This window comes from Bombus bifarius, unplaced genomic scaffold (assembly GCF_011952205.1).
Source record: "Bombus bifarius isolate JDL3187 unplaced genomic scaffold, Bbif_JDL3187 scf7180000009145, whole genome shotgun sequence".
NCBI classification, from domain to species: domain Eukaryota; kingdom Metazoa; phylum Arthropoda; class Insecta; order Hymenoptera; family Apidae; genus Bombus; species Bombus bifarius.
In genome coordinates this window covers 984,896-1,010,329 of record NW_022884930.1, presented here as the reverse complement: position 1 = coordinate 1,010,329, position 25,434 = coordinate 984,896, and the positions used below count along the sequence as shown (strand labels likewise).

Genomic DNA, 25,434 nt, shown 5'->3' with positions numbered 1-25,434 from the left:
AGATAGATCGAAGGTTAATATTTTACGATATTCGTTTTTTTTTTCAAATACAGACACTATGAAAGTGATTCTCTGCATTTTATCATACGATAGATTTCTCATGTTGCAACTCGGTAACATAATTCGATGATAAAAATGTGTAATATCGAAACGTTTCTCCGGCTTCCTTTAAGCCATTTGACCGTACGTCATGTATCACTTGTAGAGAAATTTCAGAGAGAATCGTGGGCTTTTTATCGGCGCAATCGAAGAAATTACCCAGATTGACCATTTATCCGTAAAGAAGTTCTCGAGTGTGCTGCTCTCGTATCTGATCCTATTCGACGAACATGTAACTGTGGATAGCTTTACATCTTACGTAAGACGTAGCAATCCGTTGGAAACGTTTCCATCCTTCGCGTTGCTTTATGTAATCATCGTTTTATTTTATTTCGCGATATAAAGACAGCGGGTCGAAGGAAGAGGAGCGAGAGATTATCCGACTATAATATAAAGCATTTTTAGAAATAAATTGTAGAAGCACATTTTATCAAAGCAATTATCAACTCCGACAAATTTCGAAACTTTTTCGTGGATGAGTAAAAAACGAATTAAAATTCGACGATATAAACGAAAATTTCTATAATACAGATAATATTTCTACGATATAAATTTCTACGATAGAGGACGTGACCTAAAACATTTTATAATCAGGTAAAAAAGGATTTCTAACTTAGAAACACATCAAAGGATAAAGTAACCTCTTTTTGTCCGGAGTTTCTGTGAAAATACATTTTGACAAATTTCATTCCACCCTATTAACGATCGTCCAATTGACTAGACGAATTATTATGGATGCCACTTTTTTACAAATATGAGCGTCCCATTCGAAACATTCCAAATAAGAAAGAAAAAAAAATGTCTTCCATATAAACAGCGACCCGATGGAAAAATAGCGCAACCAATAAAAAATTAAACCAGTGACAGAAACGTACGATCATGGCATCGAGGACGGCAATCCTGCTATCCGCGTGATCCTGCTGGCTCTTGAAAGCTCCTCTTTTGATTTACACGTTTCTGTGACGTTTTCCTTGCAAAAATAACGACGAGAAAGGAGCGTACGTCAAAAGTCGAATTCGCAAAACCTCCCTTTCGATACCGACCTCTAGTTCGTCTAAAGATTAGACCATTCAACCCCCATCTCACGACCATTCCCATGCGGTTTCTCAACTCGAAGAAATATGTATAGTAGCTCCGGAAAGTACTCAAACATTTATAGTAATCTATTATGAACATAGTATGCGTATTATACGAAATATTTCGAGATTTTACGAGAACACCATAACGTGACCCGACCATGGCGATTATATCGAGAAAATTTGAAACGAATCCGAAGATATGTATAAAACTTGTTGGAATACAACGATATTAATCGCATACTGATGAGGTGATTGATCGAACGGATTCTTCCCTTCGTTACCCAACGATATCTCCACTAGCGTGCATTCGTGAGATGTACCGTGGTGGAAGAAGCGTAAGGACATGGATGGAACATTGGGCACATCGGTGTGGCGCCTTCACGGCGTAGCACTTTGTATCGCGAAGCTGCTAGAAGGTTCCGCGGCATGTGATACCACACAGACATCTACTCAGGTCACACTCTTTACTGCATAGAGAGTGGGGGTTCAAAAACCTTTTCAAGGGCCATGGGTCACTAAGTCAGTCAGTCTGAGAATAACTAGCCAACTGTCCACATTCCACAACACTCGCTTATATTTCCTGTAATTTTGTTTAATGAATATCACATAATATTATTTCAACACAAACATTGTGTCTTCCACAGATTATTAATCTTAATTTCGAGATTAAATTCTAGCAAAACTGACAAGATATTTAGCGCAAGTATACATTTGGCAGAGATCCGAAATGTATTTAACCCGTTACATTCATAAGCCTCGATATTCGATGGGACCATCTTCGACACTCATACGTTAAAGACGACTATTCGCGTCGTGTGTTACTTTTTTGAATATATTTTCTTAAAAATATATAAAATGTTAAAAATGTCGTTTCATTCGCTAACTTCGTATTGCTTGCAGTAAATGTCTGATAACTGGTACGTATATTCTCAAATTGGTTTCACATTTGGCTAATATAATCGTAACAGTCGTGTCTCGTAGAAATAATAATGAAATTTTTTAATGTTGTATGCAACACACGCAGTATATGCATAGAAGTTTTCTATATAAAACGTTAAATAGCTTCGCGAACCACTGTACGCTTGATGAAACTCAGATTATCGTAAAATCGATCGACTGGCTACACCGTTAATGTTGTAATACGCGCATCATCGATACCGTGTATCGACATTACGATTTTTACGACGCTCGGATCGTGAGAAGCTTCGTAGTATTTCCAATGTGTAATTGGTTACCGCGTGGATCGAGACGCGTGTAACGATAATTGTGGCGGTTATCGGAACGATTTTACGACGAATCGACGGAAAATTTCGAAAAATCGAAGAACTACCCTGTTTCGTTGTTGTTTCACTAATGAGATGATACTTTAAGAGACAAATTTTTTAGACGATTTGAAATCTTTATCTTGCTAGTGCAGTATATTGTTTTTCACTCGTTAGCTTTATTTATCTTTTACTGTCTTTTAATAAAACTTTCGCCTTAGATATTAACAAGAAAATCCTCGTTCGATGTGTCGATACTTTAAGAAGAAAAATTTGTAAATACGTATAAATATACATACGCTCGTACTGAATTTGTTTTATACAGGGTGGTTGATAACTGGTGGTACAAGCGGAAAGGGGGTGATTCTACGCGAAAAAGGAAGTCGAAAATATAGAATAAAAATTTAAAAATTTAAAAATTTAAAAAATTAAAAGAATAACGTCGATCGAGACAACGATCTACAGTGAGATCCGTTATAACGAGACGCGATAAAGTACCGAACGAAAATTCAAAGTCGATTTTCTCGAAAACAAAGCCTCGAACGAAAAATTTGTATTCTATATTTTCGACTTCTTTTTTCGCGTAGAATCACCCCCTTTCCGCTTGTACCACCAGTTACCAACCACCCTGTATACGTAGATACTGAAATATCGTCTCACAACACTTAACTAGTGATAGTTACTGTTAGTTTACATGAGAGATCCGATAAGTCAATTTAACTCGAATTCGATTCCACTAAGAACTACCGCAAGGGACAGTTCTTGAAATTTAATTTATCGTTACAACGCAATTTGCAGTCTATTTGTTTCGCATCTACGCTTTCTCGTGGTTCGTTATAATTCTCATTCGCGCATAATATTTTTTAAACGTACTAAAGAAAAACAGCGTGATTAAAAGTGTTCATTTCATACGTTTCTGTAAAAGCATTCTTTTCAAGTTGAATTAGAATCTCTATTTTAAAACGTAATTTTCTTAATTAAATATCTTTATACAATGCCCTCCGTAGCAGATCTCTGTGATTATTTATGCTTGTTATCTATTATTCTCGTATCTATTCGCGGAAATGCGTAGAAAATTTTAATGAAACGAAGCTTTCTCCTAGATGACGCAATAATATAATTAACGATATATAATAATTATCTTAATCGTATTAATGCATCAACTACGAACACATCTGGTTCCATTTAATGTTCTCTCGTTTCATTAACATAATCATCCACCGATAACAATTTTCGTGTACAGTACGAAAAATTTGAAATCGCTCGTTGCAAGAATGTTCCATAGAATCGAATAATTTAAAAGGAAAAGCTAAATCGCGATCAAAATTCCATTAACCTAAAAAGATATATAGACAAAGATCTATCGAGGTGGCATTCATTTTCAACGAATAACAAACTTAATCGACGAATTAGTAAGGATACGAGCAAGAAAATTATTCCAATCTTTCAGCCAGTAATGCACACGTAAGAAAGTCTCGCAACATTAACCCGACACAGTTAACCCAAAAAGTAACCACTGACCTTCCCAATAGCAGCTATCAAGTCCAACTTATCGAAACTCTTAAATCGAGCATAACCAGTAAATGACTGGTACGATAACGAGCAGCCTCGATCGATAGTGACCAATAATTCCCACGCGATTCTCTCCACCGTCTAACACAGCGAAAGTTTCGATCTGAACACAACGGCAAAGTGCATTATGGCAGAAAACGCTATTGCAATATCTGGCTTGCGAATATTTGTTGTAAATCAACGAATTCATATCTTTAGGAATTTGATGAGGAAAAAATGGAACTTAGGTAGAAAATTATTTTATCTACCAAATACTACGACGAAAATCGGATGTCTTATATATTTTTGCGCGTTATTGCGTATTACGCAGTCTTTGGTCTTTCAATTTTTCATAAACGCATAAAAATTGGCAGCCTAGCGGTAACTACATCCATGCGGAATTCGATGGTCTAAGAATGCAATATATGTAATATGCAAAATTATGTTGCTCATTTGCCGTGAAAACGATGAGACTTTTTGCATGTGAATTTCAATCATGCAAGTTTAAATAGCTGCGGTTTAACCCTTTGCACTCCTACGTCGAGTGTGACTCGACGTTAGTTTTCATCTGAGAAGCTCCTTTGTCGAGTCCCACTCGACATTCTTTCAGTCCCTGCTTTTTTGTGAAACGTGCGAAAGAAAAGCAGGATTGTATCGTGGAAATTGTTTCAAGATACGTCATGCGCTTAAAAGTTATAAAATACAACAATAGTGCGAATAAAACTGGTATTCAAGTGAATTTGTTTCCACCTTTATTTATTTAAATTGTCTTTTGGTTAAAGTAAATTTCAAATAAGACGCTTAAAAGCGTCGAGAGCTGCTGGTAACGAAATCGAAATAAAATTCGCAGTGCAAAGGGTTAATGACAACGATAAATTCCACGAGAGCAAAGAACGAAGAACCCGAAGGAACAAGAACGATCGACGAGAAACGCTGTGTGAAAGCAATAAGAAAAATATTTCCACGACAGACTCGTGCTATATTTATAAAATATCTGACCGAAATACCAGGTGCGTGATAGGCATAAATTCCGGTGTTCCTTAGCGATATAAGCGAACACGTCTGGCGTGTTCGAACGGCGAAACGACAGATCGTGTCCCGGTTTTCTCTATCCACGTACGCTCGATTCCATACTCATCGTTCGAACTCGTACATATCGCGTATCATTTCCGTGTGATTTTTATCGTCGATGTTTCAATGACTCGCGAAGATTTCGTTTAAGAGGCGAGTCTCCTGTATTCGATCGCGTCTGCAGCGGTCCACCAAAGTACTCGAATACTTATCACAGATTATTATGTCATCCGTACCACGTAATAATTGTGCCAAGTTCCTAACTTCGTTTATTTGAAGTTTCAAGACGCATTGGAGCGTAAAATTTGTACAATATACAAAGATATATAAAATATTCAAAAATAATATATTGGGTTGACAACTAAGGTGATTGCGGATCCATGCATTACCACCTAATGACAAAATCCTAACCCCAATACTCGTTTTAACTTTTAATACAATTTACTTATAGTTCTCAATGGGAATTGATTGTAAATTGTCTATCAAATAAAAATAAAAAAAAAACGTTTGCTAGGCAAGGCAAGCCCGTATTTAAATTCTGTTTCTTTAATCGAGTCCGTAAAGATGTAAATCTGCGTAAAAACCCGCAATTTACTCGTAACGACGTTAATAAAATTCCAACGTTTCGTATAACGAAAGATATATTTTTTCAAGAAGATTTCAATAAGCCTTCGAACGAATACTTTTCCGAGCGACTGTTTACGAGCGGCTCGAACGATCTGGTTAATCGATCTTAGACAACCCTTTTGGAAAACGGGATGTGTATGGAAACCGATAAATACGCGCCGAGTACAATGGAACAGGCGGCGTCACCAGGCGAATTCCCGAGACGCGAGAACCGACCGCTTCGTCGTTCGATTTATCGTCTTTGTGCCTGCGGATTTGAAAAACGCCACTGCGCCAATAACGCCGCCACCGTAAAAATGCCATGAACAATACTGGGACGCGATCTAGTTGACACGTTTCCGCCGGAAACGCACGGATGTAACGGTTCCGTCGTTGCGTGACTACTTTCACCCCTGCGTTCACTACGAAGCTCATTTTCTGTCTTCGTTTCGATACGTAACAAGCTTTTCTACTTTACTACAGCGTATATAGATTAATCAAACACGAAAGAAAGAGTAGCGTATAATCAAATACACTTGAATTTTGTACGAGTTCCATTTATTTCAACGAAATTTCAACTAGTGCTTGACGACATGGATCTCTGTTCGTTGAATTTATTTGTCCGATTTATTTATCTATTCGATCGAATATAAACTATATGTCCCCGGAAGCCCGTGTAAACGAAGTTCTATTTGAATTTATGACAGTAAAAGCTAACGTATTTGTCAGATGTTTCTGATTTAGAAACGAGTCCAAAAGCGATACATGTCATTTGAATTATTCTTACTTATTGATGTTTATTATAACATATTTAGTTATTATTTATAAAGTAAGCAAATACGCTCCGAAAAATGAACCAACAAAGTTATAAACGCGTCAGATGGTTGAAGAAAATTGGCACGTTAAAGATACTTGAATCTGTTAGTCAGCTAACGATGCAAGATGTTCGCGTTATTATTTCTCAGCGATCTTTTCGTAAATGATCGTTCACTACGGATATCTTTATTTTTCAGGAGTACAAATTGAACAGACAAAATAAAGTAGAAATTCAAAAACTAATTTTTGAGCGACGCTGTATATCAGAATAATCGATACAGAATATGTATTTCCGTATAGATATCGTTCTACCTACAAACAATACAATTTCCATTCCTGTCTTCGGGAAGTTCCACTCCACTACGATACTCTCGTTCGATCAGCATCTTCCATAACTGCTCGAACTGTTCTTCATACATCGACGAAACAACTTCTCTCAGTTCGCATGACATCTGTGTCACAGACTTAAGTCGGCGGGACTATCAGCGCATAGTAAGAACGTTAGTAATGTCCCCCTTGCAACGCATAATTGCGCCTTAATAGAATGAACGGCCTACTAGAGACCCAATGAGTCGACTGGTGGAACCTGAGAGTGGCGATAAAACGACGTTGAACGAGGTACGGTTCGTCGCAATGATCGACTTTTCGATTTACGACGACAAACCCAACGAATCATGAGATACTTGCTCGTAATGTCGAGCGATCGTTATAAGGAACGTCGTTTTGTCTAACGTCACGTACTAATGAAAACACGATGGAAATGCCGAGGGTCGCAAATACGACAGCTAATATTCGTGCACGTTTGAAACTTAACATTTTCAAGCATTTACGATAAACTGTTATTGCAAACATCGATTTCAAATAAGAGAATATTATACAGGGTGGTTGGTAACTGGTGGTACAAGCGGAAAGGGGGTGATTCTACGCGAAAAAAGAAGTCGAAAATATAGAATAACAATTTTTCGTTCGAGGCTTTGTTTTCGAGAAAATCGACTTTGAATTTTCGCTCGGTACGCGTGCACTTTATCGCGTCTCGTTATAACGGATCTCGCCGTAGATCGTTGTCTCGATTGAATGTAACGTCAGCAGCATATTTCGATTTCTTACAAAACAAACTACCGGAATTATTAGAAGATGTACCGCTGAGAACTAGAGGAAGTTTAATTTTTCAACAAGACGGTGCACCGCCACATTTTAGTCGTCATGTGAGGGATTTTTTAAACCAACATTACCAAGGCTGGATTGGTCGTGGTGGAACAATAGCTTGGCCACCACGCTCTCCTGACTTAACTCCGCTTGACTTTCATTTATGGAGCCATATTAAATCAATTGTCTATTCTGAAGAAATCGCAAGTTACAAGCAATTGAAAGAAAAGATTATTGTAGCCTTTCATACTTTAAAACAATCGAATACGTTAGAAAGTGTTCATAGAAATTTAATTAGAAGAGCAGAAGTATGTGTTCGGCAGAATGGGCAACATTTTCAGCAATTTCTGTAATAATAAACTTTATGATTACTTCATATTATTTCATTATGTATTCCTAATTTTCCGTTACGGCAAAAACAAACTTAAACTGCCATAATATCCATCGAGACAACGATCTACAGTGAGATCCGTTATAACGAGACGCGATAAAGTGCATGCGTACCGAGCGAAAATTCAAAGTCGATTTTCTCGAAAACAAAGCCTCGAACGAAAAATTTTTATTCTATATTTTCGACTTCTTTTTTCGCGTAGAATCGCCCTCTTTCCGCTTGTACCACCAGTTACCAACCATCTTGTATATCGGATATCTGATTTAAGAAAGAAAGATCACATGTTACACGAAGGAAGATTTAAACAACAGTCTCGTCGGGAAAAATATGAACGTCGAAAATATCTACGAAATAGCACTCTTAACACTAAACCTACCGATAGTTAACCCCTTAACCTGCAACTACGGGCATAGCCCGTAGTACGATGATCGGGCCAAACGTAAATATTGCGGGCATAGTCCGTAGTATATGATCGGACCAAACGTAAATCGTAGATTAAGAGGTTAACACGAAAGATCTAGCAAGATCAGTCAAGATGACTGAACTATAAAAAATACGTAATAATAGAATATTTTTATATTTATTGATTTATTACTTTCTTACAGAAGGAATTCCACGTTGTGTAGTACATTTTTGGTATTGTTAATCCATCTGGGACCATGATCCTTAACGAGGGTTGACACGTTTATAAAATTGTAGAACCAGTCATTTTCACTGGTGTGGTATATCTAGCGTTAGCATCTGGAGATCTAGCGATCGATCCGGAATTTTCCAGATAACTGATATCGTCGTATCGAATGATACGCGGTAAAAATTTGAAAAACACGTGGCAAGTTGTAGAAAACGAGGAAACTGGTTAATCGGGGTTCGATAAACGGATCGCAGGACCTTTTACACTTTGACAAGTACCAGTCATTTCGACTCGTATTGGTATAAGTAACCTTGATACAAAATTATTTTCAATTCGAATACATAAAAAACAAAATAAAATTCATTATATTATTCTTTGAGTTATCGTTGCGAAAGTCATTACGTCATTACGGAACAAAAATATAACACGAAGTAGGAATTTTAAAATAAAATTGTAAAACCAGCCAATTTGACTGGCGTGGTAGTTTTAGCGTTAGATGTACCGAAAAATCTGTCCGGCAGAATATAAATAAAATAAAATATACGAAAGAAGTTGATTAAATCGGACGTAAAGACGGAAGAAGAGACGAAATCTGGAAATAACGTAACGACGTCTAATATTCAAATTGCACGTACGTCAGATGTTTACGTTAAATCAGTGTGCAGTTTGTCTGGAACATTGAAGCAAATTTCTCGAGTATGTTTCACCGGGCTGTCCGAATGAAACAAATATCGCATGAATGTACGTATATCTACGAACGCTTCCCTTTCGAAGTTATGGCTGTTCAAAGTTGCACATCACGGGAAATGTTCTTGCACGCTCTTTGACTTTCAATAGCAGATACCTCAAAGTCCTTGTTCATGGAAGACCGGACGCCAATCTGCTAGGTATTGGTGACCGCGTTGCGGATGCTTGCATCTGATTCCGAATCTCGTCGCTGGCTATTTTCAAACATGCTCGATCATTCATGAAACGACGTTACATTACGCGAGTAGATCGACGCTAACTTCCTTCGAAGTGATGCGGATTATTCTTTTACAAAAGACCTTTTCAATCCTTTTACATTGCCGCGTGCCTTCAAAGCCCTGGCTCTGGTTCGTTTCTTATTCAGTCGTACTTTTCTATCGTTAAAATAGTCCTTAGCTTTAAAAATAAAATAGAGAGACAGTTACTAATATGCGTACTTGCGCATAAACATCTTTTTAAAAGTCGTTCGTTCGATTGACAGTGGAATGGAAAAATTCGGAAGAAGGCACAGTATCTTCGTCGTTAAGATCTCTCGCGTTCCGAATTTCAAGATATTTTCAGAGAGATCTGGAAGATATCTATTTTCAATTCTGCACAGGAAATGAATTAATATTTAAGGATTTGGCCGAGATACTCTGGCGTTACGCAGTGACACGATTAATATCGATTCGATTGATATTTCTAAGATATTATAGACATTATTTTCAGCGGTTTCCCTTCGTTAACGGAATCATCTCTGGCAAAAGCACGAAGGATATTTCGCAAAACCAGCCGTCAATTTATCACGTTATCCGACTGCGTGAATCATTCTTTTCCCGAAACAAACATAAATCGAATAAAAACGAAATAGCTTGGAGGCTATCTAGATTCATGTATGGGAAAAGATATACCAGCAACGACGTATCTGTACATGTTCGGTTGGAAACTAACGCAGAAATAAAGGAGGAAAAAAAAACGCGTTGATCAAAGATAGGAAAATCTTTGACGAAATAAAAGCAGCGAGATAGGAACGCGGGCACGTTACCTTTATCTGACTTGTCACTTCTTAATCCGACTACGTATTACGTAGTCGCGAACGTCAATCAAATCGCCTTTTGAAGTGCAACGCTGCGGAAACTCGTCCGCAGGTAAATCTTATCGGTTCAAATTAGAAGGCAAAATCGTTGCGCAATTGCACGCGACGGTTAACTAATGCTAACTCAGCTATTAAGAAAATTGAGTAATCTAAGGGCCAAGAGAATAATCGAACGTTATTTCTACCTGCGAAATTGTTCTGCGAAAGGGGGACGATGAGAACTGTGTTTTATGGTATTTTTGCAACTTCTAATTGCAACTTCTAGTCGCTGACACCAGTAATCAAGATAAAACAGTCTATTCTAAGAAGATATCTCTCAGCCATAATCCGTTTAACTTCTTACGCTTCGTTCCTAAAGCTAGGCGCATAATTCTTGCAGATTAAAATTACAGAAAGACGTTTAAAATTGTAAAATTAATATGTTTCTATCGTTCGCAATTAGACTGTAGATATTTATGCATTCATGAAAGATTGAAAGGCGCAAAGCACAGACTAAACAAAATTAACCGCCGAAAAAGTTAATCTGAAAAAAGAGATGAAACAATTCTGTTCTCAAATAATTTTACAACGTTTCGTCTTTACAGAGATCATTTTTTTCACACGTTATCTACTATAGCCATCGAGTAAATTAAATTTACAGAGTTTCCATTCGCCACGCGTATTGAAATATAGACGATCCTCTAAGGAACATCGCGTACGACGAAAGACACGTAGAAAGGAGACTCTTTTATGAATGGTTATCCAGGAAAAGGTAAAATAAAAGGAGGTAGATTTTCCTGTTGCCTGTGAACTACTTGAAACGAACCTTACGGCCCTCTTTGCGCATTTGTTTGAAAAGCCAGCCGACAAAGGGTGCGCTTTCACGCGCGGACCGTGCCGCTCGTTGAAAATTGCACGTACGTGCCCAAAAGGTGTCGTATTGCTTTTCCATGAACAACCACGTGTATTCCAATGCGGCAAAGTAAATAGCTGTTTTTATGAAAACACGCAGCTACGGTTAAACCCGTGCCAGCTCGAGTTACGTCGATTCGTAGTACTCTTTCACCTCCTTTTTTTCAAATACACCTGCCACTTTCGCAGCACGTGCCATGAAAAAGTTAGAGGAGATTTCTCGATGGTAACATTTTGTTTAAGAGACCTCGAATCGTTTCACGACAGAGATTCGACTCGATATCTACGATCAGCCGCGAGAACCTACGAACGCCTATCGAATTTTGTACATCCGACTTATCAAAGAAAGTGGAATCGCGGTTTGTCACTGTGTTATTTATGTAATATCGTGATTGAATATATTTACAATGAACGGATGTTACAGGTGTTAATCAGACAGAAAAACGATAGTTGTTCAACATGAACTAATCGCAGCAAACGTACAATAAACGGCACAACTAAATAATTAATCAACGACTCGACTTTCATAAACGCAATCAACACTCTCTCAGCAACGCAACTCGCAATCACTGTTGATTCGTTTCTCGTCCCCTAGCAACCGCTCGTGGCCAAGATGCTCCTTTTTCCAAAACTACGCGATCGAAACGAACGCCTCGGCTCTCGCGACGTTCCACGCGGTTCACCCGCCAACTCCCAGGCCCCTCGCTCGCGATACTACATTTATATTTACACGCCGATACAATTATCATCGATGTATTTCGAAAATGAATCAGACCAATTCGAACACTCGACTCACAAAAATTGTGGGATAAATCCGCATCAGGATCTTTACGAAACTTTAAATTTTGTCAACGTCAGGTTGATAAAAAGACATTATTTATGCTTACACGAGGAGATGTCAATACAATATCGATCCTACCATTTTTATTTCACGTAGATATAACACAGCTGTAATTCATACTTGTAACGTTGTATTTTATAATCTTTTCTTTTGTCTTAGTACTCGGGTCAGAACGAATAAATTGTATTACATTTTAACAGTTTGTATCTTAACTTTCGTCGAGTTTGTATCTTTTCGTCGAGAATTGCGAGTCTTAATCGCCGAAATAAATGTATAGGAACGCTTAGATTACACTTAGAATTGACACCAAAATAGTTTCAGATTTATTTAATATGTGATTCACAAGATCTTCGTCGATACACATTTGCACGCGTCTCGGCGCTCTCTTTGTCTCTCCGTCTTCTATACCACACTACTCGCGGAACAGTTGCATTCATCTGCTTTACGAGATGCTGTGCACGCACATATTTCCACACACTCATACTCATATATGTGTATCACTACTACGCGGCTAATCTAGTGTAGCGCACAAAATTCATATATTCAAGAGATGGACTTAATTTTAAGAGTTTTGTGGCTGACAGTAGTTCTATGCACACGTACTCCCGTTCAAACTAAAACGATTTTTAGTTTCATAGAAGATGTGATCATTCGTATCTCAACCTAGTAACTACCTAGGTAATTTAAATCATCGAGCAAATGATCAACCGGTCACGAAGTTGCATTCGTACAACGACCAATATCGTCGATTAAAACGTCGATTAATATTCTTACTTTCTTCGAACGAATTTGAAGAAAAAATCGCGTGGAAAGTAACTTCGCACTTCGGTCATTTCTCTAGCTGCATAGGAAATCCAAGAAAAGGGGAAGGGAACTGGTTCAAGGAATAATAAGCCCGGCAAGGAATAATAAGCACGAAGACGTGAAGTTTAACGGACGATTCGTAGCGAGACCTTCCGTAGCACCGTCGAACCGAACGCTTTTCAGTTGTTGGCATCGTAAACCGACATTTTATGACACGCGTCGCTGGATTCACCACCAACTATCTACTTTCCCGACAGCTAAGCGCGTTTGTATTCGTTTGCTGTCCAACTTGCTTCGGTTTTGTCACAGCTTCATACATATTTAAATTCCGTACGACGGATCACACCCCAGGCGTCAATTTTTATCTAACGGCGGTCGTGCATCTCGTGGTTGCAACAGATTGAATTAAACCGTAGAAGTTTCTGGAAACGCAACGATAGAGATCATTTTTCTAATGAAATGCAACGAAACGAACGTCAACGAGAAACGCAGATTTATTTATGTGGGATGGTGTGACGTTAGGGAAAGACGTGGCTGATTGTTTATAAACGTTGTCAAGATATGTTAGTGTTGTCAAGGAGTGTTGTGAGCGTTACCAAGGTTTGTTAAGGGAAAAATGAGCGTGGTAATTGCTTTCAGAGTTGAATTAATCGTGGTCGAGGGAAGTTCATCGTGTTGCTGTGACGTGGAAATAATGAAAAGCGAATTCGTGAAACGCGATATTATATTCGATTTTGTGAGAGTGTAACGATATTGCGTTTATCATACTGTCTTTTCTGTTAATTTACAATATAACATTCCTACATTTATGCGAAAGAATGATTAAAGCGATTGACTCAATGCCAACGGGACAAACGTTTATCTCGTGCTATCACGTAATTTAATTTAATTTAATTTGCGAGAATTTAATATAAAAGAATTACCAAAATATTGTAAAGAATAAAGGTCTTTTTCTACAAGGATATTCTCGATGAATCGTATTTAAAAATTGACAAAGAAGATAAACGCGGAGGATGAGCAAAGGGGATACAGGCGCAAAGATGAGACAGAGGTCCAATTAAGGGGTGTATGCACGGTGAGTCGTGAGTGGCACGAGGACATCGTTACAGCTGCAAGATCGCCATTATGCCACGACAAGGACCACCCTAACGACGCGAACCTTCGTGATTTATGGTGTAGCGAAAATGTTCCGCAGAACGCCGCGGATTATGTATCTACCAGGCTAACTTTCCCGAGATACTTTGCAAGGCTAGATTAAGAGAATAATGGGCTTGCTTTTTGTCCTGCTCTCTTCAACGAGATTAACTCTAGAGACACCGTAATATGCAACTGTTCGCGGTTCCAACGAGCTCCTCATTAACCGTCCAAAATACAGGATCGTCCGCTATCGATGAATATTCTCTGCCGGTGGTAGAACTTTCTATTTAGTCGAATAAAAGGTTGCTTAAATTTTTGTGCAACGTTCTTTGAAAATTTTCTTTAAGTTGGGAGACGTTGCTTAAAGAGGATCGGTTCGACGTTAATTACGATATCGATTTCGTTATTACGAACTTATGGCAGTTTTAGATAGCAGTCGCTTAGAACGAATCTGACTGAATCTGACTGAATCTGACCGAAGAAAGAAAAGACGTAACGATCGCCGACTATTGGTCGATTTTCCAAAACTACTCGACGTATATATCGCTGAAGTTGGAAGAAAATCGAAAAACTGTTTTCACGGTTCAATTGGCAACACGTTGCAGTCGAAAATTCGCAATTCTCCCGGCAACCGTAATACCTAGGAACGAGCTGTACGAGTTTAAAGTGACTCCGTTGGTATTTCAGGTTGCTGCGTTTAACTGCACTTGAGAGAATTATAATTTGCCCGATACGGTTTGAAATTACAGCGATTCCGCAGAACCGCCACGTGTAATAACCGAACCCGTGGTCACTTCAAACGTTGTAGTTTAATATTTAACCGTTTCCATCCCTTTATCGTTTACTCCGTTCATCAAGAAACACCCTTTCTAACTTCTGACCACCGTCGTACCTTCGAAGATACACACGTTTAACAGCAATTTCATATGTGTTATAGTTACGAGTGTGAGCGTTCAATTTTTGACGGTTTTGAACGTTAGTTTATTTTTTAATTTGATTGGGAAATTGGATTTTTCGTCGTACAGTATCGTCTAGTCTCATCTTATAAAGTCATTTTAATTGACTTCAAAATTCCCAAATCCGAAATTAAGATTCAACCCCCGTTGGAATTTAAATTTTAAATCCAACCTAAAATCAAAATTTAAATTTCAAATTTCGTTCTTAATTCGATAAACTACCGCCACCGATACCATCCTCGAACCAATATTCTGTTTAAAACCTCCCTTCGTCTTTTATTCCCTCGTTCCACAATTTACTTGTACCTTAATAAACAACAGAATAGAATCGAGATCTGCACGTGAAATTTTATTTTTAATTTCGACACGCTAATACAACCAGAAAATTCTAGTTCTATAAGAACACGGTGTTCCTTGAAATTTTCCTTTTCCGTTCCAAGCTTTTCGTACAACTCGATAACACGTTCGACTTTTGCGACGACGAAGATCCAGCTTTCACCAAACGAGGATTAATCTCTCGTAATTCCAAACACAGGATTCGAACTACCAAACGAAAATCAGCTTAAATAGCAGCGAACTAACTCAAAGTCCGTCTACGTAATCCCAAATTCACGCTGATAAATGATTCGAAATAAAAGAATAGAAGGTAGATCTGAATTGCAATTTTCACTTTTAACTTGAATATCTACCACCCACCAAAATAATATTCTATACAGAAACAAACGACCAATCTTTCCGAACAAACTTTCAGAACTCTCTATTATGATCTCGCGCGATTTCAAACACAAATCACAGCCAACTATTTCGAAGTAAAAGTCTGCATAAACTAAAATTCTCGTTAACGAACGACCAGAATAGAAGCTGGTTCTGCAGAGAAAGCTATTTTAAGTCGTAGAAATTCAGGTTTTGGCGAAGGTGTTAGAGTCACGCAAACAGGGTGCCAAGCGTCCATTATCTCAAATCACCGACGAAAAACGTTGAACCGATAATCGTCGGCATTGCCGTCAAATTCTCGTTACGGTTGATTAGCGAGAGAACCATCGCATGGCTGTCTCTCTATAAGCAGTGGCGTGCCGTGGCTGATTTATTGGTGACACCGAAGTCGTCGGATCAAAGGGCACATATATTCGAGAGAGCAGAGGCCTCGTCGGATAGAAATTGCAGGCCGCGATTGCTGTTCGACTCTGACAACTAACGGGCCAGCGATAGAGATACGTACACGCACGTACAAAGACACATTTACTCACCTGACACGGTGAGATGGACAGTTCTGATTAATGGCGGATGAGCACTGACTTGACACTCGTACACGCCGCCATCTCGTTCGGTAGCCGAACGCAAAAGCAACCGCCAATCATTCGGCTTCTCCAGGGCCAGCGAGAACCTAGAGTCGCTCGCGTACGTGTCCAAACCGATCGTGAGCAAGTGCAGCTCGTCGCCTCGTCTGCGAACCCACGACACCTGAAATCCAAACAGATGGAATTTTCAAAGGACGATCGAGGAGAACGAGAGGAGAGTCTAGGCTTTTAATTCGGTTTGTCGGACTTGTCGATATTGCGGTGCGGAGATCGAAGAACGCATCGATACTCTCGGTATTAGCATTGAACGTAGCGAGCATGTGTCACAGCGACCATACCCAAATCCACGTCATTTCACACTACCTGACGACGAACCTTCAGACTTTGACCTTAACTTGCACATGTCCTCTCCTTGTCCCTCAACTCCTACAAACTCAACGTATTCGACCACGAGACTAGTCTTGGGTACCTAATTCCAGTCTTGGCCGCGATTTGAACAACTATTTTAATACTTTGTAGCTTCGCTACTTCGTTGTAATATCGTACTTTACCACTTTGGTGAATAAAAACGTATAGAAATATTAAAGGACAGTCGAGTTAAGCTATTGCTCGGTTCTTCCTTTTTTATCACGAATTTTACCTGACATATGCAACACAGCGTTAGGTGCCATTACTACGATCGGTACTACGAATGACGTTGATAATGCGAAGAAAGCACGAAGCAATAGACAGGCGATAAGATATCGCGCGAAGGAATAAATGGCGAATTGAGATTGCATATTGCAAGAGCCTAACACGAATCTTCCACTTTGCGCTTCTTACGTAAAACAATTATCTCTGTCCGTCGCAAAGAAAGATTACGTCGCAGAATAAAATCTGCATAATTAGAAGTTGCATAATCGTGCAACCGAACGAAAGAATGAAAGAATTAATTAACGCTCAACGGGCAGAAAATCGTGTAAAGATCTTGCTCGTTCGTCGCGACACCATCGAAATCCAGTCTCTCGGAATCTGAATAAACAGAGAACGAAAGAAAGAAAAGAAGAAGCTTCGCGCCAGTCTTGTAATAAAAACGACGAGTTTGCCAACTTCGTTTTCGACGTGTATCGACGTTTTCTTCCAACCTACCTACATCGCATGAATGTATATTCCTGTGAGATTCTACACCGAAGAGACGCAGAAAGATTTCGCCTGGCGTATCAATCTCAAACACGAAAGCAAGTTATAGCAATGTAAATTTAATGTAAATCGGACGTCCTTTCCACGTAGCAACACACCGCGTGTATTCGAATTCAAATATCACGTTGCTCGGTAGGCGGCTGGCTACTCCGATCTTTCTTTCCCTTGATGCATGCCATCCGAAATAATCACCTTGCCGGGTTTCAACGCGGCTCAAAGAGAGCAAGGTGTCGCAAACAGGGCAGCAAGTACGCAGTAAAACCCCGGAGAAATGAAAACTTCGTTGACGAAACCCCGGATGTCACGATATCAAAGCGTCCTAGATTTTATCTAAAAGCCAGGCGCAGATAAGGCCGATCTTCTTCTAGATACCGCGAACCGAGCAACGCGTAAAGAGCTCGAGGCTCTCCTTATGAAATGGATCCGAGCCTCGACCGATTGAAATTACCTCGGAAAGCGCTGTTTGGGGCCTAAGATTACTTTCAGGTACAAGGTATACAGTATTAGGTTGACCGAATAGTTTCTTTCGTTTTATAAGGAAACAATATTAGTTTTAGATTAGATTATCGAATTATGCGCGAACATAATAATAGAAATAGAACGAAATGGATGAAACAGAAATTGTTGCTCGTCTGTTATCGCCTTATGAAACGAAAGAAACTTTTCGGACAACCTGATACATCAACCCAACCAATAGACGTTAGTTCCTTTAGAATTTTAAATTGTAAAATTTATCTTTTCGATAGAACACCTAAAATATCGCAGGCAACAAACGTTAGTTTCTTTAGAATTCGTAATAGTCGGTACACAGGCTACCATCGCGGTGACACGCTCGTAAAATATGAGTTTGTTAAAATATGAAGCCAAGCGTATGATATTTAGCGTAAAATCTTCGTATTTCTATGATCCATTATAAATCGTTCAAGAATTAATCCATTATAGCTGCGGGCCAGCTGGCAGGATTCGAGAGCTCCGAGCGAAACGTCTGGCGGAAATTCCGTCGGTACAATTTAATACAGTGCTCGCAGTCGGTGTTCCGCAGTTTGATACGAAGGAGTTAAAGAATCGTTAGGCGCGGCGTGGTAGCCAGGAAAGGGATTTCGAGGCGCTGCACCGGCCTCGCCTGCTCGAGACGCAAAGGACAGCCTGAACGGACGCCTATGGTCATTTGTCATTATTATAAAAGGCTGAGCAGTGAATAATTACATCTTAGGAAACTCGCTGTCCAACTACGCGCGTTTATTCCCATTTCTATTCACACGCTCTGTCCCTCCGGCGATTAATACTCGCGAGGAATTGTTAAATTGAAATCCGATGTTCTGTTTTGCGATTCTTTAGCCCGCTAAGTGAAAAGTTCGCTTGATAAAGCGGCAAGACTTTGATCGTAAACGGGGAAACATGGAGAGACAGGAGGATTCGCGGCAAGTTTCACGGGCGAATCGAAAGCTTCGATAACGGGACACAACCTGTTAACCTTTCTATCGTTGCAATTCGATCGAGAAACGTTGCAATCGATTCGGAAGCTTCGCGAAACTACATCTATGAGATTTTAATTCAACGATCGACAGAGAAATCGATACTAAAACAGCTTTGGAAATGAAACAAATTATTTAAAAGCAATACAGAAATTATAACCGAAAGGAAAATGTCGATTCCTTGTAACGATTATTCGAAATAAAAGTCCTACTCGTGTCTTTTTATAAATTCGTAAAGCGATGGAACGATACGAGATCGAACGAGTAGAATAAGACCAGATCACGATCACACGACATAGACTACTTGGTATTCTTTCGTAGTAACGCTTCTTCGTGCCTTTGATAGTGAAAGCTCGATATTTTGTTCGTTTCAATTTATATTGGATTGATTAAAAGAAAAAATAGAGCAAGCATCGGAGATCGATAATGCATCTACGAATATCAATATTTATCTTCCGTATTGCAACATTGAAAACGAAGCAATGAAACTAGTCAAAAAAATTCATCGCGTCGGATGTCACGCGTCGCTCAATTATTTTCACTTTGTCGATTGATTGGAAATTATTATTTCAAAACTGGAAGAAACGTGGCCTGTTTTCTCGGTAACGAAATAAAAGTACCGCTCAACCATTCGAAACACGAGGATCGTAATTTTTATTTGGAAAGATAATTTTAAAACAAGCGAATAAATGTAAATTTTATCGTCTTTGCGAGACATTTCTTAATGAAGACATACTTTCTTTAGAAGATTCGTTAATTCCTTCGTATTAATTAGATATGCACCTTTTTCAATCGATGATATTTTATAACTGTTCTACAAGGAGAAAATGGTCTCTTTTAATTAAGACAGTAACGAGTGAATACAGATACTTCTCATGCTCATTAAATTTTTCTGTCTCTGAACGAGGCCAAGACCGAATGTACGAAGAAATTAACTTTTGTTAATTGCAAAGAAAAAAGAGAGTTAAAACGGCTGGCATTGATTTGCCGCTTCATTTTAATAAATATTTCGTGTAAAGAGTATTGTACATATGAATAATTGCTTTCGCGATTAATAACGAATTCGCATGTTACGATCTCGTTGCGAGCAGCAAGGAAAGAGAAAACTTGATCGATCAAAATTAATCAGGTTAAAAACTTTGAAACTACTCTGTGATTTCTTACTGTTGAAAAGCCTCGTAACACCTGTTCTCAGGGAAATTTGGACGCTCTGTAATTATAGTCATTCTTACATTCAAACTAGAGGCAGAACTTCAACTTTGTTCGTCGATGAAGAATCTTTATTGTTATTGCGCTAATTAGACCGAATTTTTTGAAATAATAAACGGAAGAAGAAGTTTCAATTTCGCAAAGTAGTCTGTGTCGTCTGATCCTAATTCTCCATATTCTATTTATCCATTGACTATTTCACTGATTCAATAAAATATTAAAATATTGACCGTCTACTTGAAGTCGTCGTTGTGTGAATACGTGTGCATATTATCGGGTTGTCGTTTCGTTGCTCGATAAATAAATAATCGGCGTATTTTACGCAAAACAAATTTACTTTAGAATAATATCCAGAGGGAAACTACAAATTTTATTGTTTCTCGAACATCAGCTACGTTTGGAAGAATATCTTTCTTGTATCGTCTCGAATTATTCTTCAAAGATAAAGAACTATTTACGTAAAAATGTATCTTTCATATTTGTTCCTCTCTTTTATTATTTCATATACAGGGTGGTTGGTAACTGGTGGTACAAGCGGAAAGGTGGTGATTCTACGCGAAAAAAGTCGAAAATTTGAATAAAAATTTAAAAATTTAAAAATTTTAAAAATTTAAAAATTTTTTAAATTTAAAAATCTTTTAAATTTAAAAATCTTTTAAATTTAAAAATCTTTTAAATTAAAAAAATAACGTCAATCGAGACAACGATCTACAGTAAGATCCTTTATAACGAGACGCGATAAAGTGCACGCGTACCGAGCGACAATTCAAAGTCGATTTTCTCGAAAACAAAGCCTCGAACGAAAAATGTTTATTCTATATTTTCGACTTCTTTTTTCGCGTAGAATCACCCCTTTCCGCTTGTACCACCAGTTGCCAACCACCCTGTATATAAATACCACGTGTTAAAGATGGATTATTTCGAATATTATGCTTAGCGCATTTCTAACGATACAAAATATATAGCAATGAAAGGCATCGTATCTCACACAAACTAAATTGTGCAGCACAAGGTTTCTTCGAAAGAATAACTCGACGATTCCTTGAAAAACTGTTGAAGTGGATCCCACTTCAAGGAAAACTCCACATCTTCTCACAAAAGTTTAATTTTCTTAGTTCTCGAAGCTATCGAGTATCGTTTAGCGCTAAATCGATTTGAAGGGTCTCTCAGCCTCATAGTTTCCTAGGAACAAATAATGCAACATGGTACAGACAGGCCAGTTTTCCGTAATTTTTAGGCCCATGACTTGGAAGTTCTTTGGTAAAGTAACGCTGCCAGCGTGAGGATCTGGACTAGCATACACATCCTACTTATACTTAAACTTGCCTAAATATATTTTTCTATTCTACATTCATCCACGCATTTCCTCCCTCTCTCTGTCTCTCTCTCTATTACGAGATAAAACCTTAACAAAAACAAAGATAAAAACACGAGATAAATCAACGACGGCAATGAGACAAAGACTGTCTCGTTTTCACTCTCGTTGAACAAAGACTCGCTAAGCAAAGAAGAGGGTCGTTGATATTAGACGCGAAAGAAACAACAGAGAAGAAAAGAGTGTGGAACGATAGGACGGCGACACGTAGTGCGCTGCAGCTCCCGATAACAAGGCGTAATAATGTTTGCCTGTCGCTGCAGTGTCCGAGATAAATCGTCGTTCGTCGAATCAGCAGTTTAAAATACGAGATAGACGGGAAAGGTGAACGTACCTCGCGTACTCGACAGACCAGCCAACGATCAGCTAAGGAAGATACAGAGATCCGATAAAACTCGATACTCTCGCTGAAATTGGAGCGAATCGATCGTATCGATCATCGACGCGCTTATAAGCGGGACGAGGCCTGTCTCTGGAAATGAGTAGTAGCCTCACGTGTGCCGATCGAACCAGAAAAAAAGAGAAAAGAATTGTATGGAATTTCCACGCGTGCCACTGCACCACTTTTCTGAATACGTTATGCGTGTCGTACGAGACATTCCGTAATTTTTCACAAAAAGAAACCGCTATTTCTATCGTGAAACTCGCAAGTAAAATAACGCAACCCTGAAGTAACGAAGCTTTCGGAATCATTGAAAGACGAGACGGCTGAGGAGATTCAATTCCGCATTTTTCCGCAATAGGAAAATTTCCGGAGAACACGAGGAACGAGAGAAACCGGAATCACGGCCATTTCTCTTCAAGCTTGCGGGATTCGGTTCGAGTCACTCGAAGGTCCTGGGACGCAATCTGGACAATTCAGATGTCAAAGGACCGTAGACGGAGCAAATCAGGGTTAAGAGACCAGACACGGACAACGGTTAGAGGCACTCCACTCGGACTAGCCTGCGATCCGCGAAATTTCATAGTCATGACCTCGCAGCCAACCGATATAAGCTTAGCCATTTTAAGGATCATAGGTCAGACGAACTGAGACCACTTTCGGGTACAATAAATTACAACTTCTCCATCGAACATATTTTACTTTAGCACCGTTGTTTGATCGTTTATGCTATTAACGTATCGCGTTGACACAATTTTTTAACACGTTGGCTACCGCGCGAGTTTGATATATTTTACGCCGAACAGATTGAAAAATTCATTTCTGCAAAATAATATATTATATTTGCGCGCTTTTTTCGACGATGTTAGTTGAATCGTTCGCATTGTTGAGAATTGTTTACTCCGTGAAATTTATCTCACGTTAGTCGTTCTAAACAATTCTTTAACCTATTTTTAATTTTTATCCTGTTAATACAAGATGCGTCTTACAGCTTGGATTTTGAGAGGCTCGTCTGAAAATCGTTATATTCGATCTACGTATATTTCCAACCATGAATTTCATAATAGAATCTTAGCTATTCGATCTGTGTGGAAATTTCAACGGGGCTCGAACCCTCAACCGACCTTCTCCATCTACTTTTCTTTTATTTTTAGCAGATTGCGAAAATAATTAATAGGTCAGCGATGCCGTGCATGTACGAGCAATTACGAAAGTGTAAGGTCAAGACGCGTGTGGTAGTCCGCTCGCATATATGCATATCGGAGCGTGCAGCTGCAGCCTGCTGCCATAAGCTGGAACCCAGCATCCGACCGTGAATATAATAGCTGAGTAACGTTATCTCTCGCTTCATAATTTAACCTGCCCCTCCCTCAGGAAGGAGAAACCGTTCGAAACGAATTACGCGTTCCGATCGTTGCACGCTCGCGCAAAAATTCGAACGATCTTATCGATCAGACGTGCGACGACTACTCACCGTAAAGTTGCGTACGATTACCGAGACATGTGTAGAAAAATTAAGTTTCAAAAATTGGATATCGGATTGTTCGAGAAATTCGTATCGCTTTTAATATGAACTCTCATCTGTAATAAGAATACCGGATAACATTTTATTCGTTAAGATATTAGCGCAAGTATTTTTAATAAAACAATATTAAATCTTATATGTTTAAGATATATAGTCTCATTATTATTATTTATTGCGGTTTTCACGAAACTGATAAACACGTGAAATGAATTACTTTAAATGCTTGTAAGGTCTATTTGAAGATATTCATTATCGAGGAAAGCGAATTATTTTTGAAACAAAAGACTCGTGACGTTATAGATGGAATAATATTATAATCGTGGTTAAATATTTCTGAACTTTTGCTAGGAATTTTTCCAACAACCGTAGACGGAGAAGGATCGTTAAACGCGTACGTGTTGAGATTTCTTGGTTTCTTGAAATTTCCGAAATCTAAGGAAGTGGTGAAATCTTAGAACGCAGCGGTGTAAAAATATTTTTATCTAACGATACTCGTAATCGCGAACGATCCGAGCCAATTTCGAATTTTCCGAAACTTTTCAATTAAATTTAACGCCAATTTAACGCCATTTATGTACCAGCATCGTAGATAATATCAAAATCGTTTTACAAAGTCCCATATACATTAAATGGAATATGAATATTTCATAAAACCGCCGAGTTTGAAAAATTTCAGGCCAGAAATAAAAACTTTCACAAAATAATTCACTGTACTTTTCGAAACTACACCGTTACTAATTAACATTTTAGCGGTAGAATAAAATTTCATACCTCTAATTAGATAAACATTTCCAAAGCTACTTTGCTTTTTTATCAACAACGATAAAATTCAAGAATAGGAAAGAATAACGTAATTTGTGTAAATTATCCGTCATCGATGATATATTTATCTTATCGTTATTGACAATTTTCTATTTAGATGCTAGCAGAAAATTTACCAGCATAATTTCGAAATTCGTAACGAACGATTACTACCGTGCGGATCATTTCGAGGGTTGATGGCCCATTGTGTCGAGGTAAGGATTAATACTTTAACATCGTAATAAAGCTCATCTGATATTAAGTTTATAACAGCGAATATTACTCGTTGATCTTAACTATAAGAGCAAACACTGGTCCCATTAGAGGGGAACCTTGGCCGTATACTTTTCTTTCTGTCAAAAAGAAAGATGTTCTTCCTATGTTACTGTTCAACTCTTTCCAGATAAATAGAAATTACGAGAAAAGTCAAAAGTCCAGCAATAACTACGATATTTCCTTCTTTTCCTTTTTTCTTTTTTCTTTTTTCTTTTTTTGCAATCCAGTGCAGTTCGCTGTTGACAAAGTTGACCATATTTCAAATACACCGCCTCCACTCTCTTTATTACTGAGTTGCAACCCAGGATTTACCGTCCCGATATGTCTGTGTCTTTCCTAAACGATCAAAATCGATTTTTATAAAGTCGATACTTCTTCTGGTGACTCGGACACCAAGCAATTTCAATCTCTGACGAAGTTGATAAAAAACAAATGATTAATTCACCTATCGATGAAAAATGAAAGAAACGCGTAGCATGAATCGATATCGTTAAAGGATCAAATACAGTGGCCCACGAAGGTATTTCGACACCAATCACGGCAAATTTATATATTTTGATCAAGTGTCGATATATTCGATGATCGAACTACTTAGGTACTTTCGTGATCTCCATTGCAAAATATACGTACACTCGCGCTAATTGTAATTTCTATACGCATTTTCAAATTCCTCTCAAACTTTACCAACGTAATCGCGATAATCGGCTCTCGTTGCAGCGCTAATGAAATTTCACAACGTGAAAGTATAACACGGATAACGTAAGTGTTCGAACACAATCTGCTAGAGTGAAATCTTTTCCTCCTTCGAGAC

The 25,434-nt window shown here is 38.5% G+C and overlaps 1 protein-coding gene across 1 annotated transcript in view; it reads right to left on the bottom strand.

Annotated features, from left to right (window-relative positions):
* Window positions 1-25,434, bottom strand: part of LOC117213970 (peroxidasin-like) — a 343,899-nt gene that overhangs the window by 200,271 nt on the left and 118,194 nt on the right. The window contains exon 6 of the mRNA XM_033459723.1: window positions 16,351-16,564. Coding sequence (XP_033315614.1) covers window positions 16,351-16,564 — 214 coding nt within the window. The remainder of the gene's footprint in view (window positions 1-16,350; window positions 16,565-25,434) is intronic.